Here is a 16658-nt window from a genome sequence, read left to right as displayed (position 1 = left end):
AGCAACCATGTTTGTCACTTTTTTATAGAGATGACCCATTGCCTACTTTTCATCCTCTGAGAGCAGGGTTAAAATTTTGGTGGTCCTGTGGGGGTCCTGACCACTGAAGAACAGGTTAAAAGGGGGCTAACAAAGTATGCAGGGAAGCAGATGGACTACAGTCTGTAACTGTAGAACTACAAAATGCATCTATATGCCCTGCAGAAAAAAAAATCATACAAACCATTAAACACTTGTGTGTGTTCCTGATGGGTTGATATCACAGTGTAAAGGACTGTAATGGTTTAACAGGACTGATTCCAGACGCACTTGATGGTTTCCTAATAGTATCTAAAGGTGTCCTCCAGGAAACTACTTGTCTATGATGGTGACCATTAAGCCAATTCCCATTAAAAGCACAACCAACCACAATTTGATAAAATGGACCGTCAGTGTAGATACAAGGAACACGGAGGTGGTTTAAATAGCAATTTTGCACTAATTTGTGCACTAAAGTAAAAAAATGGCATATACAAGTGTGTCCTTTGTGGAGGAGCTTATTTTCTACAAGACATGCCGTTAGACCGGGGGTGTTCAAACTTTTGCACAGGACTGTATACATAGATTACTTTAGTAAACTGTTTAAATTTAAAGTCACACAATACTTTTGCGCATGCACTCCATATTTAGCCCTTGTGTGGTGTTCATGTTTTTGTTACCCAGTGGGTCGGTCAGCCGTAACAATTTACATAAACATACCAGATGTTTAAAATATCACAAGTGGTCAGCGTAGGGTTCTCCTTTAGCAGCTGTAGCCAGTCAGCAGCCTGTCCATGTTGTCCACCCTCACACACACACACACACACACACACACACACACACTAACAGCAGGCCATGTAGGAGGAGAACAGAGTGAAGGACACTGCACCTCCACACTTTTGTAATATATGTGTAATATAAATGTGTGGGGGGTGAACAGAGTGAAGACACTGAAAATTGGTTATTTTATATGATCTTCACAGAAAATGAGCAAAGACCAAAAATCTGAGGTTGAAATAATAATAAATCGCATTATTTATCTTTTGGTAAACATGAAAATGGGTCCCACAGACCTGAACACCCCACAAGGGTTAAAATCAAGATCCAATCCAAATTTGAGCGACTTGGCCGTTAGGTGCACTAGTCATCCACAAGGGGGCGACACATAGCCTTTAAGCTCTGAGCGCGTCTGTACAGCGTCTGTGTTTCATTATTGCTGCTTAAAGTCTGCGCTTTTATTATATATTATTATATATTTTTTATTATATATACAGGTATATATATATATATATATATATATATATATATATATATATATATATATACAGTTAAACACAAAGCAAGCAAAAAAATCGTTTACACACAACGTAGCATTTTACTGCATTTGTGTAGACTAAACTGAATTACAAATGGCCTTTTCATTGAATTAGTATTTATTCAGCCTATTTATTTGTTCATTTCATTGTTTCATTATTTGCTCACAGTTTAGTAGAAGCATGTGTTCGTCTCCAAGGCAATTAATTCACTTATTTAATTTATTTAGCTTAATTTAAGGACTTTTAGCTCAGTATAACTGTGCCCACTGCAGACAGCTGGCAAATAAAAAATGAAACTAGCCCTGTTACACCTCTTGGACTCTAGCAGGTCAGGTTTGGTGTATGTGTTTAAGAGGTGTGTGTGTGTGTGTGTGTGTGTGTGTGTGTGTGTGTGTGTGTGTGTGTTTTGTCTGGAGAGACTGTCGCCAACTCACGACACTACATTAAACAGCGATGAGGAGGCTCTAAATATAGGAAACATAACAATAATAACACATAATATATAATATTATATAACAATATGTATAACTGAGAGGAAATATAAACCGAAAAATCCATTATAATTAAGAAGTGTCACATTTTGTGCACGGTGGAAGAAACTTTGCAAGTTTTAATTATTTCAAAGTTACTGTAATTATAAATAAACGAATAATAATAATAATAATAATAATAATAATAATAATAATATTTTCCAGCATCCTTAACTCCTAAGCAGTCTTAGGCAAATGTGCACCTGTGTCTGAGGCGCTCATTGGCTGAAAGCGCAGTCAGATTCCACCGCAGAAAAAAAAGAAGTTTATCTGATTGTAAATCAGGGAGGGAGCTCAAGAGGAGCGGCCGCGCGCAGAGATGCAGGGCTTGCGCCTCTGAGTCTGAAGGATTTGGAGTTTTTAACATCCTGAGGAGAAGCAGGGCGAGATTACAGGTGAGTGAAAGGTTTTAAAGCTGGTTTCGTTTAGAAAAGTTCATGAATTCATGAAAACATTCGCACTTAAGGTGGTTTTATTATATTAATATTACTGCCTGCAGTTTTCTAGGCTATGACGTGAAATCAGAAAATCAGAATAAACAGAAGAGCAAAGACGGCAGATGAGCTGCAGAGTGTCAGACTACAGTTCAGCACTTCTTAAGCATTTTGATGTGATTTTAGTGATTTCAAGGAACGTTAATAGCCGGAGTTCAGGCTTTTAGTTATAAAGGACTGTCATCCTCCTCGTTAATGGTGTTCTGATCGTTCTTCATTAAAGGCAATGGATCTATGTAGAACCGTAAACCCTTAAAGAACCATTGGAATGGTTCTTTGCATGGCCAAATGGTTCTTCTCTATGATGAAAACAATTATATGTGGTTCTTAAAAGAATCCTTTCTTTTAATAATGGTCTATGTAGGACCTAAAAGGGTTCCACTATTAATACGAGTCAAAGAACCCTTTTGAGTACTATATGGAACCTTTTTCTTTGGCAAGAGTGTATGAAATCAATAAGTCGTTACATACATACATACATACAAACATACAGCTCTCAGCTGATTTATGTGCAGAGAGACTTAATTTTATATATATATATATATATATATATATATATATATATATATATATATATATATATATATATATACATACACACATATTTAGGACTAACAGAGCTGCCTGTTTCCCTCCAGCTCCATCATGCCTCGATCATTTTTGGTCAAAAGCAAAAAGTGCCCCTCACACAGTGCGGCCCGGTTCCTCGAGAGTGACCAGAACGGGCTCGGACACATCACACGTAAGTGATCTTTATTATCCATGTATTATCTTTTTCATAATGTAATCATTTGTGCGCTCATCTGTTTTTCATTACTGCTGAAATTCGTGATCAGCTCTTCAATCTCACTTCTAGTGAAGTTTACCTGTTTTCCTCATTAATGCGCCTCTCGTGCGTCAAAAATGGCTCAAACGCGCATTAAAGTTTTAAAACTAAAGTTTTCGTGACCCAAGCTGCGCTGTCACTGAAGAATTCCGCCTAATTTCCATTTTTTTAAACGTTTGACACGTAAAGAATTCTGTTTAGAGTGGTTTGATGAGAAATGGTTCATTGTAACTCAGTGGCGGAGATTAGAACCGCAGTCGCAGTGTCTACGACACGAATCTAGCCATTTTATTCACTATCAAAAAGCACCAGTGAACCTACACGAGTCTGAGTTTTTATGTAATGATAATATTAATGGTGAAACAGTGGAACATGAAGTTCGCAGCATTTCACACCAGACCACCCTGAGTGACTTTGTTTACATCGTAACGGTTTAATTATGCGAGAATTTAAAAAAACCGGTGGAGTTCCCCTTTAACTTCTCTAGCGGTTTGGGTTACTCGGACTGGCGAAGTTCCAGACAAACCCCGCCCCCTGTGCTGGGATTGGTCAGTTGTGCATCCTGCGCTAGGACTGGCTTAGGAGTTTGGGCGATTAGCCAATCTTACCGTGGGACGCTGTATCACTAGCTGATACTGACTGAATACGGGTGGGAAATAAAAAAGCACTTGTAACTGGAACTGCCGTGCAAATAGAAAGCCTCGTCATCGTCTTCATATACATGTTATCGTTACACTGAGTCATGTGGAACAAATGCAGAGAGAAATACACGGAGAAGGACAAAACCTTCCTAACTTTAAACTAAGGTTAATGGAATTTTGGATTTAAAATAAAAAAAAAAGAAAAAAAAGAACAACAAAAAATGGAGATAAAAGGTTTTGTCCCAACAGTAACCATATACCTGCATCAGAAAAAAAATATAAAATGTGACTTTTGCACAGGCCACATTTTGTGTTTCATTTTTTCCCACTATGTTTAATTCAGCAATTATACAGTAAATGTGTATAAAATTGCAGAAGTGTGTTCTTTGTGTTCTCACTTAGAAAACCAACAAAATGTGATTTGATCAGTGAGTGCCCAAAGTTTTGCACACACACATGTTCATTTCTGTGAGTTGTGGGGACATTACATAAACTTCCATTAATTTCCTCAAACCTTAACCACAACTACTACTAGCCTAAACCCTGACCCTAACCCTAAACCCTGACCCTCACCTTAAGACGTCTTCACCTCAAAATGTAATATTTGCATTGTAGGGACCAGCTCTCTCTCTCTCTCTCTCTCTCTCTCTCTCTCTCTCTCTCTCTCTATATATATATATATATATATATATAAAATAAAAAACAATTATATATTATATATATAATAATAAAACAACAAAAATGGAGATTTGAGGTTTATATATATATAAACCTCAAATCTCCATTTTTGTTGTTTTTCAGTTTTTGACATAATCTGAAAATACCTGTTGTCCTTTAAATTGTGTGTAAATTTCATTCTGAATGGACCAAAAGAAACAACCCAAAATTACTTGGAAAAAAATCTGGTTCCATTGACTTACATTAATAGTAAAGTATGTTTTTTCCTTTTCCTGTAAAGTTACCATTTTGGAGATACGAGGTTTTGTTCTGACAGCAGCAATATATATCTCTGTTGTCAGAACAAAACCTCAGAAAAAACCTTCTTTACTTTTAATGTAAGTCAATGGAACCAGACTTTTTTTCCAAGTAATTTTGGGTCGTTTCTTTTGGTCCGTTCTTCATGAAATTTACATATAATGTAAAGAGCAACAGGCTTTTTCAGATTATGTCAAAAACTGAAAAACAAAAATGGAGATAAAGAGTTTTCTTCCAACAGCAGCGATATATATATATATATATATATATATATATATATACATTTTAAATATTTAATTACTTTTAAAATATTTCATTATCCTAAGTTTATACTAATATTTCTATGAATACTAATATATGCATACAAGTAATTTATTAGTTTATACTAATACTTGACTGTGTTATGTAATATACTGTCAGACTTTGTTCGTTGGTCAGTTGTTTCTCAGTCAAGTAGCAGTTAGCTCACTGCTGCTGTCCAGTGGGTAATTAATTTATGTACAAGCTCATTGCTTTCCAAGCATTGCTGAGTGTTCTAATATTGCAGTAACTCTATTACATTTATGACCGAGTCAGACCACTCAGCTTCATTCCATAGACAGTACACAGGGAACGAGTGGTTGGTTTGAGGCAGTTTACTTCAGAAATCTCTGTTTAACTGTGTTGAGCTCTATATGTGATCTTCCCAGCTCCTGCACCAGTCCCATCCGAGGCAAAGGAGCCAGAATCTCCCGGGAGCTTGCAGTTAGGTCCTCTCGCTGAACCCTCCCACACAGACCCTTACGCTTATATTAAGGGTGAAGATGAGCCCGAGCGTCCGATCTTGCCTCGGCCTGAGCCGTCGGTCACGGCCAGCCGGCCTTACTACATGCCTGGTAAGTGAACTTAGCAGTCATCTGAAATGCATTCATCTCCTGTGTGATCTGAGCTTTGTAAATCTTTCAGGCACGTTAGAAAAAACAGTATGGATGCTGCTTTTAACACACACAGGTAGCCGCCTTTGTCAAACAGTCAAAATTGTGTCAACAAACACAAAGCTGTCTTCTTTCTCCTCCCGCAGAGCCTCAGATGGCAGAATTCGCACCCTACTATAAGCCAGCTTATGGGTGGGAGCATCTTTCCTCCCCATTTGATTTCAGACAGATGGGCTTCCACTCCTCCCTCCTCCAGCATGCTAATAACCTCTATGGGTCCCACCTAAAGCAAAGCCCAGAAGCCTCACAACCACTGGACTGCAGCACACACTACTCCCCTACCTCCAACACCTACCACTGCATCACCTGCGACAAGGTGAGTAGAACATTAGTTTGCAAGTTATGGCCACACCTTCAGCATATGATCGTAGTATGACAAGAGATTGTATGACTGTAGGAGGGGAGAGAACCTTGAGAACTTCAGCTAGAGTTCTGGGCAGGTTCTGCTGTTGCCTACACAGGAACCCTACACAGCAAAAACTGGTATCTTGTCAAGTACAATTTTTTTAAATATAGTCGATAAATCGAATGTTTCTCCTGTTAAGATTGTTGTAAGCATAATTTAAGATAACTTACCTTATTATCTAGACATTGTTTACTTGTGATCTTCCCAGCTCCTGCACCAGTCCTGCATTAGGTAATTTTATTAAGTAAAATTATCTCACTATATTGACAGATCATTTTGCTTGTTTTATGAAATGTGCTTGAAACTAGCAAAATTATCTACCAGTACAGTGAGATCATTTTACTTAATGAAATTACCTAAAACAAGTAAACAGCGAATGCATTTACATGCACTCGATAATCCGATCACAATCGGATTTCTGCAGTTATCCGATTATCCAAATGGTCATGTAAACACCATACTCTGATCTAGAAATCCGATTAAGAAATCTGATAAAGAGAGCCGGATTTTAGCTCAGTAATCTGATTTCTCAGTGCACGTAAACCCTTACTCTGATTTCTTTCGGATTTCTCAGTCTGTGCAGGCCCGAGAACAGACAGCGGTACAGGAAATAAGCATGTGGTGTTGTCGTGAGACGCAGCAAAACACTTTTGAAGTGACGCTGAAACCAACTACAAAATAAATGATTTAAATAATTTTCATCTTCTAGATGATGTATGTTCATATTCTCAGGTAAAGTGGCGTGATGTTTTAAAAAAAAAGCTGCGGCTTGAAGTTTGAGTTTCTTCTTCTGTGAGTTTATTGGCTGGTTGCAAAACAGAAATCGGATTACTGCCTGACTCATGTAAACCCGGAGTTTTCCCATGATCTGATTACCTAAGTGCATATAAACGCGCTAATCGGATTACAGAAAAAATCTGATTTTCTGCATTTATCGTATTATTAAGTGCACGTAAACGCACTCAGTGTCTAGAAATAAAGTAAATAATCTTATAATAAGTGTGCAACCGTCTCAAAATGGGAAATATTAGATATTTTGACTAGATTTAAGATCTTTTAACTTGACAAGGTACCAGCCATTCAGAATGAAAATGAGCTGCTAGTGAGCAATGAGGGGTGAGAACCCTCTGCTTTCACATATCTCTAAAAGCATATCTGTGTGAAATAGACAGCACAACTGCAGCTCTCTTCATATCAAAAAATCATGTACAATAAAAAATACAGTTTAAACACAATACAAAACACTTTTATAAATGTTAACTTGCTCACCAATGAAGGCCAAAATCCAGTTCCGGTACAGGAAAACACACATTATCAAACAAATATATCCCATCTACATTATTGAAGAAAAATATGTATAGCAACTGAGGGACCTCCAAGGGGAAATGGCCTTTGATGGCCACTGTGATAAAGGTTTAAGACAGAAGGCTGGATACGCTGTTGAAGAACAGATGTAGGACTAAGAGGTAGCGATGGAAATTTATGAGATATCAGCTTGGAAGGTGGAGGAACTTCAAGCATGGTCTCCACCCAAACTTCAGTTATTTCATAACTCCATAATGATTCCATCTCAGGTAACAATCAGATGCAAATCTCTTTTGAAGCATCAGGTTCAGAGCTGATGTGAAAAAAGTGTACTGCTTATGTTTTTGGGTAATAGGTAATCTGAGAACCATCCGTGTGCAGTGTCTAATCGTTGATGTTAGGGGATAGATAGAAATGAGAATATTTACACATTAATACCTGCTCTTCTGGTCTTTTCCAGGTGTTCTCCACTCCTCATGGCCTGGAAGTCCACGTGAGACGTTCTCACAGTGGCACACGACCCTTCGGATGTAGCATTTGCAGAAAGACCTTCGGCCACGCAGTCAGCTTAGAGCAACACATGAACGTCCACTCTCAGGTAACAACTCGACAATAACTGGTGATTTTCCATCTTTCACAAAAAGACTTTCAGGTCATGTTAAGCATTCACGCACGGGCCACCAAAAGCAATCCTAGGCCCTGTTTCAATATGTTTTTAACACATGCTCACCAACTTCAACACATTTCGCATGTTTCAAACATTTTCAAACTCTTTTCAAACCCAATTAGCAATAAAATACTTTATAATGTGTAATATTGCAAAATCATAGCGTTCAATTTGTTGTGTTCACACTGGGATTTGGGTAACAAACCACTCCATCTGTTAAACATGACCACTGATAAAACGTCTACTTTACTTAACTAGCTGCTAGCTAGCAAGTTAGAGGCTATACAGCTAACATGAACAAAAATAGTCAATACATAAATAAATTAAAGCTTATAGCCACCTTTCTAAAACAACCAGCATAGGTCAGCCTGCCTGGTCACCAGCAAAACCAGCATAGGTCGTGTTTTGGTTGCTGGTATGCTGGTCAACAGCTATGGCAGCTATAGGCTGACCACTAGCAAAACCAGCATATGTTGTGTTTTAGAAGCTAGTATGCTAATCAACCAGTTTTGTTCAGCATGGCAGATAAAGCAATTATTCACAAAATGTGTGTTCACTGTGTTAAAACTTTGCATTACACAGTTTGCATGGCTAGTTAGCTTACTGAGGCTAACTGGCACATCCAGGTGGTGAGTCAAGGCTGGCAAGGGCCTGTTAAAATAGCATTGAAATGGCTCCCTATGTTACACAAGTGACCATTCATAGGACAAAGTCAGGAGGAGACACAGATCAGTGGATTTTTCAATCAGAACACGCTGTTAGCTAGGTTAGCTTCAGTGTTCTGATACTACGCTAAATCTGGTCCTTTAGCGAGGTGTGGAAATGTTGTAGGCTAATACAGAATGTTTTTTTGGGAAGTCTGAACACAACGTACATACATTTTCGAAATAACTGTTTTATAAGCAATAAGCTTTTTGTTGTTGCTAGCTGTGCGACCTGCCTGGTTTATGCTGGTCTAGTGCTTGTCTGGTGCTGGTTTAGCTGCTCACCAGACAAGCACTAGACCAGCATAAACCAGGCAGCTAGCAACAACAAAAAGATCAGATCAAAAAACGGCATATGTTGTGTTTTGGATGCTAGTAGGCTGGGTTAGCAGCTAAACCAGCACCAGACAAGCATTAGACCAGCATAAACCAGCAAAGACCAGCTTAGACCGGCATACTGGCCTGTGCCGTTTTTTTCTAACCAGCAACCTGGCAGAATAAAGTTGTATCAGCAGTGATGCAAAACAGATTGAGTACTTTGGTACATAAATCCCAGTTTAAACATAGAAAATCAAATGTTTGCAGTATTTTAAAGTATTTTATTGCTTAATGCTTATAAACAGCTCTGGCCACCATTCAAAAAGGGAAATGTGTCAATCATTTCTGGACAAGTTCTTCTGCTGAAATGAGCTCTTGTGTTTACTCAATCCCTCTCCAAGGGCTCATCTAATAAACTTAACTTGAGCTAATAAAGTAAAGGAACGGCCTTTAACACTGCATTAGGGATTCCCCTGAGGGGAAATGGTGAGGGAAGTTGACAAAATTTGGATAATTGTCGGTTTGTTTGTCTATGTGAATATGGTATAATATGGTGGTGCACTGGCTTTCTTATTGCCTTAGCTTGCTAACTAGCAAGAAAGCAGACGAATTAACTTATATTGTGTATGACAAATGGAGTAGTTTGCTTCATAAAGCTTAGTTTGATTCAGTGCTGGCTTCCACCTCATTCTCTCACAATTACACACTGGTTGCAAACTTTCTTGGATATTCTTTATTTACAATTATCTTCAGCTAGAGCTAATAGAGTAAATCCAGCTACAATGAGGATGTGGCTGAATGGAATTGAAGAAATTAAAGGTACAACAGTGGTTTTAAGGTCCAATTGTGCACCTTAAATACGTTTTTTCAGGTGAAAAGTTCGTATTTGTACCTATCATAACCTAATAAAAAGCCTGGAGACGAGACGGGGTGTGTGGAGTCAATGCAAATTAGAAAATATGATTTCAGTGGATTATAGTACAGTTATGTTCCCTGACTAAAGGTACTGAGATGTACCCTTGAGGGTCCTGCCCCAGTGAGAGTGTGGGTGGAGGGTAAAAGGGGTAGTATAAAAATGTTTGTTGATTGTCATTTTGTGTATGTGTTTCTCTAAAAAACTAAAATAAAATTTGATTACAAAAAACTAAATAAAGCCAAGTTTGAACACAGCAAACTGATTGTTATAGTTTTAAAATATAGTATTTTAAAGTATTTCTTTGCCATGATTGGCTTGAAGTCAACACATGTTTTTGTGTGCATGAAAAGGAGAAAAGTTTCGAGTGTAAGATGTGTGGGAAGACATTCAAGCGCTCCTCCACGCTGTCCACACACCTGCTGATCCATTCAGACACTCGTCCATACCCCTGCCAGTACTGCGGCAAGAGATTCCACCAGAAATCGGACATGAAGAAGCACACCTACATCCACACAGGTGAGCAGAGCGAGCAAACAGGCCGTGCGACTCGCATCAATCCTGGACAGCTCTGAAACTTTGATAGCAAAACTGCTTTGTTTTCCCCGTGCTGTTTCCAAGAGCGATATACCTGCAGATAAATCAAGAGATGAAAATTAAACAGCGCAGCTGATTTGCATATCTGATTTCCCTGTTTTGCTGAGGACTCTGTGAAAGCTTCCTCCACAGGCCTGTCACAGCAGACTAGAACGCTCCCAATGAAACTGTACAAATCTGGAGAGCATGCAAATCTGTCGCGTCGATTTTAAGCAAAGATTTTACAGTCTCATTCGGACCTGCTTAGAAGTTCAGTTCATGCTGCGTTCATGACCACATTGACACTGGGACGTTTCTGACTTCCAAGTGAGAGAAACCCACTTGAACATCTCTCCAACTCATAATTTCCTCTTGGAAAGTCAGAGTTGTGGTTCCATGACGTCACTTCAACATGGCAGCCTCATTAAGAAGTAATGTATTTTTGAGTATTTCAAACAGACTAAGTTTTTATTTGTGCATGTTGTATGATTTCTGGATGATATCTCTAAATACACTTTCAATATATGAAATAATTGAAAGAATTGAAAGTTCAAGTCATTTTGTGCAGGATTTTTGATCAAACTGTGTGCTGTCGTGTAATTTTGATGGTGAATTGTTACAGCCTGCATCCATGTTTAACCTCTTTTTGCCTCGTGGGCATTCTGCCAGTGGAATGGAAATCAACTCAGATATTTTAATTACCCACATAGCAAGAAGATAGGGGGCCACTGGTGGTCCACTGACGATCGTTTTCCAGGTGGTCCACTAGTAATTAAGCAGATTTTTAGAAAAAAACCTTTCACCTTTCATTTTGTGTACACAATCCAATTTACTTATTTTTATTTATCTCTCCTTTGGGGCAGTCATGGGCTGGAGGTTAGGGAACCAGCCCTGTGACCTTAAGGTCGCCGGTTCGATCCTTAGAGCTGATAGTATGTGACTGAAGTGCTCTTGAGCGAGGCACCTAACCCCCAACTGCTACCCAGGCGCCATGGATAGGGCTGCCCACCGCTCCGAGCAAGTGCGATCACTGCCCCCTAGTGTATGTGTGTTCACTAGTGTGTATGTGGAGTTTCACTGCACGGATGGGTTAAATGTGGAGGTGAATTTCCCCATTGTGGGACTAATAAAGGGTAACTTATTATTGTAAAGTGATTTAAGTAAATACCTTTAAGAGTAATATTTTAAAATAATGTCAGAAAGTTACATTCAGAAATACACTAAACATTTAGTTAAAGATTCATGACTAATCTTGAATATAGTCAAAAATGATATCAAAGAAGCTAAAATGAAAGTACATGCGACACTAACATAACTCTATTTGTATGCACATTCATTTTCACGTCTTTGCTGTCATTTTTAAATACACCGATTTCAAGATTAGTCATGAATTTTGAAATCACGATACATTTATTTCTCACTTTCTCTCCTTTTAAAAATAATTATTTTCCTCTTGAGGATTCTCTTTGGTAGCGTCGCTGCTGTGAGGATCCTTTATTTTGTTTAAATCTGAAGTACTGTGCTCTGCTGAATTTGAGGGTTTAGGAGCTGATATAAATCTTCACTATAAACATTGAAAGACACTAAACAAAGCTACCCTTTTGAAGTAAGCTGACTGGCAAGGAGATATTAATCTCACAGTGTCAGACGAGTTTCTGTATCTGTCCGTTGACTGTCTTCACCTGGAGCACCTGTTAGAACGGCGCGCGGCTTCTCTCAGCCGTTCATCAGTTTAATGAGAGGGTGAGCCGCTGCCTCAGAGCAGCCAGTTCATTATACAAATGAGTTCGCAACAACGAATCTATACAAATCTAGTTTGCATCATTTTCAACTAAATCATTAAATATTAGACCTAGTGTGTTTTTTTAAATTGTTCATAATGTTTGTCTTAGTATATGTTTTAAAATGTGCATTTAAAACTGCCTGAGGACGCAGTTAGGCCTTGCATAAAGTCTTAGGGGAGCCCAAATAATCTAGCCAGCAGACCGATATATGCTTGCTATCTGGGTAATATAATAAATGAAATATTTTCAGATTAACTAGGACACTGAGACTAGGGCTGGGCAATATGGCATTATTTATTATTATTGTGATATATTACATCTCAATATGCTTTTCTGAGCATATTGTGGATATTCTTAGTACTTAAGGAAACAACCCACTTGCATGTTTCACTACAAGGAGAGCACAATTAGTCTGTTTTATTGGATTTAGGGTTGAGCAGTGTGTAAAAAGCTGACTACAATTTACTATATTCATATTTTTGATAGTATGTTTTTAAAGTGGCATTATTTTATCTTTTTCAGTTTATCAGATATCAGAAAATATATATATTGTGACACAATTTGTAGTGTGAAAACTTCTTGAAGTATTGTGATATTACATCTTTGCCATATCGCCCACCTATAGTTGTGACTCTGTGTTGAGCTGCTAGCAAGCAATGAGGGGCGAAAGGAGAGGAGTGAGAACTTCCTGCTGTGAAAACAAATCACACCTCTCCACAAAAACAGCCATGCTGAGAAAAAATGGACAACACAACTGCAACTTTCTTCATATCAGACAGTCCCATTGTGCTGTCACCTCACAGCAACAAAGGCCTGGGTTCGATTCTCCGGCCGGGCAACCAGAGTCTTTTCTGTGTGCATGTTCTCCCGTGTCTGTGTGGGTTTCCTCCCACAGTCCAAAGACATGCAGTCAAGCAAATCTGAGATGCTAAATAACCCCTAGGTGTGATTCTATATCGCTGTTGTCAGAAGAAAACCTCTCCAAAATGGTCACTTTACAGGAGAAGGTAAAAGCCTTCTTTACATTTAATGTAAGTCAATGGAACCAGAGATTTTTCCAAGTAATTTTGGGTAATTTCTTTTAGTCCGTTCATCAAGAAATTTACAGATAAATTAAAGGGTAACAGGTATTTTCAAATTCTGTCAAAAACTGAAAAACGACAAAAATGGAGATACAAGGTTTTCTTCTGACAACAGCGATACGTCTGTGTGTCTGTCCAGGGTGTTTTCTGCCTTCTGCCAAATGAACGCTGGGATAGGGTCTGGCACCCATCACGACCCAGGAGGATAAGCGGCTTAGAAAATGAATGATTTGTTTGTTCAGACAAAAATCTAGTTCGCTTCCAGTTTTGTAAATCATACAAACGTCTCTTAAAATATATATACCGTATATATACAGTCAGCGATATTGAATAAAAAAGAATGCATAGCGCAAAAATAGAGGGAACTACTGTGAAAAACATTAAAATAAACGAAAAACTAACCAAACCTCTTTTTAATTCTAGTGGAAACGCTTTTTAAGAACCTTTTATGTGCATTCTCTAGGCAAATAAATGCTAGTGAACCCTAACCGTCCAATTTTTTTCCGATTTCAAACAGCTGAGGTGGCATGAACAAGTTATGAGTGCAGCATCAACACTTTTCTCTTCATAGGTTTAATCATGTGTGTCTGTTGCTACATGCACTTTTCTCTCTGTTTTAATTCTGCTTTGTTGTTGGTCTGCGACAGGTGAGAAACCGCACAAATGCCAGGTGTGCGGCAAAGCGTTCAGCCAGAGCTCCAACCTCATCACTCACAGCCGCAAGCACACGGGCTTCAAGCCCTTTGGCTGCGAGATCTGCTCCAAGGGCTTCCAGAGGAAGGTGGACCTCCGTAGACACCATGAGAGCCAGCACAGCCTGAAATGATGGCAGGCCGGACAGAGAATTGCTGACCAGTCATCGAGAAAGTCCTTTCGTGCTGGCAGGGCTGAAACACAGCACATGGGATGAAGACTGCATTCTACAAACTAATGTGCGAGCATTTATAAACGCACCCGAGACTCATTTCTGCTCTTCAGAAGGCCACAGCACAGTTGTACTGATGGTGACGAACATGGGCTAATTACTGCATCATTTTGGAATTCATGCCAGGTACAAAAGAAACGTATAAACAACTTTCTGAATCATTTCTATATTATCGCACATTTTCAGCCCATCTAACTAATATCATGAATGAGTAGCTCAGTTATTTGTTCAACATCTCAGTTGGATATATTTAGTTGTGGTCATTTTTTTTTAAAGGGGAATTTCCAATTATCTGCATAATTCAGCCATTGAGATGTAAACAAAGTAAGAGTGGTTTGATGTGATATTGTAGAGAAACTTACCAGCTTGGATTTCTTTACAGTGGTGGTGATGGGAACCATGGGGTCTCAATGTCACCAACATAGCCATTTTATTTACTATTCTTCTGAGTTTTTATACAAAATGTTGATTATAAAAAATAAAACGAAAAATGTATTTAGGGATTATTTTGTCTCACAACATCCCACACGTACCCCTCCATTCTGACTGTATTTAAAATAACATTTGCTAGTCCAAAACCTGCTCAAAACATCAGGCAGTGTTCATAAACGTTTCATGTAATAACTTTCTCTGAGGGAGCTTTAAGAGGCATCAAACTCCCCAGACGTCTGGTTCCTATCACCACCAGTGTGAACAGTGTTGATTCTATAATGTAGCATTTCACATAAAACCACCATGAAGGACTTCGTTTACATCGTAACCATTTAATTATGCAGAAATTTGGAAAAATGGGTGGAATTCCCCTTTACGTGTCCTTGAGGGCTGTAATACTAAATGTACAAATGGGTGACAAATTAAAGGAAACCTGAAAAAATGAGTAAGACATACAATTAAGCATGCTACCATGATCTGTGGCATGTGTAAAAAGCCGAGCAGGCCAAGTTGACCTCAATTTTGGATCAAGAGGAAAAGATTTAAGTGACTTTCAAAGAGGTTTCATTACTGGGGCACAAACAGAAGGAGTTTCAGTCACAAAGACAGCTGCACAGACGAGTGTTTCAGTAGAAACTGTGATTAAAGTGAAATCAGCATTTAGATCTGTTGCAAAGACATCAGTAAACAGAGCTGGATACGTACGGAAAACCAGAAGGGCAACTATTGTTACTGAGAATGTCGATGCAGGACGTGATCAGATTGTGTCAGCAAGAACAGTCCATCCATAACTACATAGACAGGGATGTAATGGCAGGGCTGCAGTGCAGAAACCTCTCATTACAAAGACGGTCAAAACAACAGACACTGGTCTGCTGACATGTGGAAAACCATGTTCTCCACAAGTGGGCGAGTGCATGTGCAGTAGACATCAAGGGAACAGTGCAGATCTGAAGGCTTGAGCCCTACAGTGAGGGGGTCCGTTGGCTCTTTTATGCTGTGGGGTTATAGCTGGCATAGTTTGGGTCCACTTGTCCCCGTAGAGGAAAGGGTCACTGAGAATCAATACAAAGTCATTCTGGCTGATCTGATTTAAACTATTAAATATTAATATCGCTGTTGTCGGGAGAAAACTTCGTATCTCCAAAATGGTAACTTTACAGGAGAAGGAAAAAACCTACTTTACTTTTAATGTAAGTCAATGGAGCCAGATTTTTTTCCACATCATTTTGGGTCATTTCTTTTGGTCCATTCATCATGAAATTTACACACAATGTAAAGGGCAACAGGTATTTTCAAATTATGTCAAAAACTGAAAAACGACAAAAATGGAGATACAAGGTTTTCTTCCGACAACAGCGATATCCTGAATGGTAGTGGTCTCCTCCAGAGTGACAATCCAAAAAGAGCACGAGGACTCGCTGACTGGCTTAATGAACATTAAAACTATGTCAATAGTGTGCTAAGGCCTTCATTTGAACTCATGTGGGACATTATGGACTGAGGTTAGACAGCGCTCATCAGGTCACCCACTGAGGGAATATCTTTAGCTGGTTGTCCATCCAGCAGACTTTATGCCAAAGGTCCACTGAAGCTGTTCTGGTAGAGCTTAGTGGCCTAACACCTTATGTTGTTTTTTCCATTAAAGGGCCCATATCTTATATTTTACTTGTGTTTGATTTTTTTTCCCCTTGTGATGTTTGTGTGGGTTTATGAAAAACAGTCATACTTCATTTTTAACACAGCCTCTTTTAATGTAGAATAAAACAGTG

General features: G+C 38.8%; 1 protein-coding gene across 1 annotated transcript; it reads left to right on the top strand.

Annotated features, from left to right (window-relative positions):
- Nucleotides 1–2145: 2145 nt before the first annotated feature.
- On the top strand, nt 2146–14800 carry gfi1b (growth factor independent 1B transcription repressor). Its single transcript, XM_036588641.1, has 7 exons — nt 2146–2259; nt 2997–3100; nt 5490–5675; nt 5861–6090; nt 7946–8083; nt 10441–10606; nt 14177–14800. The coding sequence occupies exons 2-7, from the start codon at nt 3004–3006 to the stop codon at nt 14353–14355; spliced, it is 996 nt and encodes a 331-aa protein (XP_036444534.1). The 5' UTR covers nt 2146–2259; nt 2997–3003; the 3' UTR covers nt 14356–14800.
- Nucleotides 14801–16658: the final 1858 nt, after the last annotated feature.

Source organism: Colossoma macropomum, unplaced genomic scaffold (assembly GCF_904425465.1).
Source record: "Colossoma macropomum unplaced genomic scaffold, Colossoma_macropomum, whole genome shotgun sequence".
Classification (NCBI taxonomy): Eukaryota; Metazoa; Chordata; class Actinopteri; order Characiformes; family Serrasalmidae; genus Colossoma; species Colossoma macropomum.
This window is presented reverse-complemented; position numbering and strand designations above follow the sequence as displayed.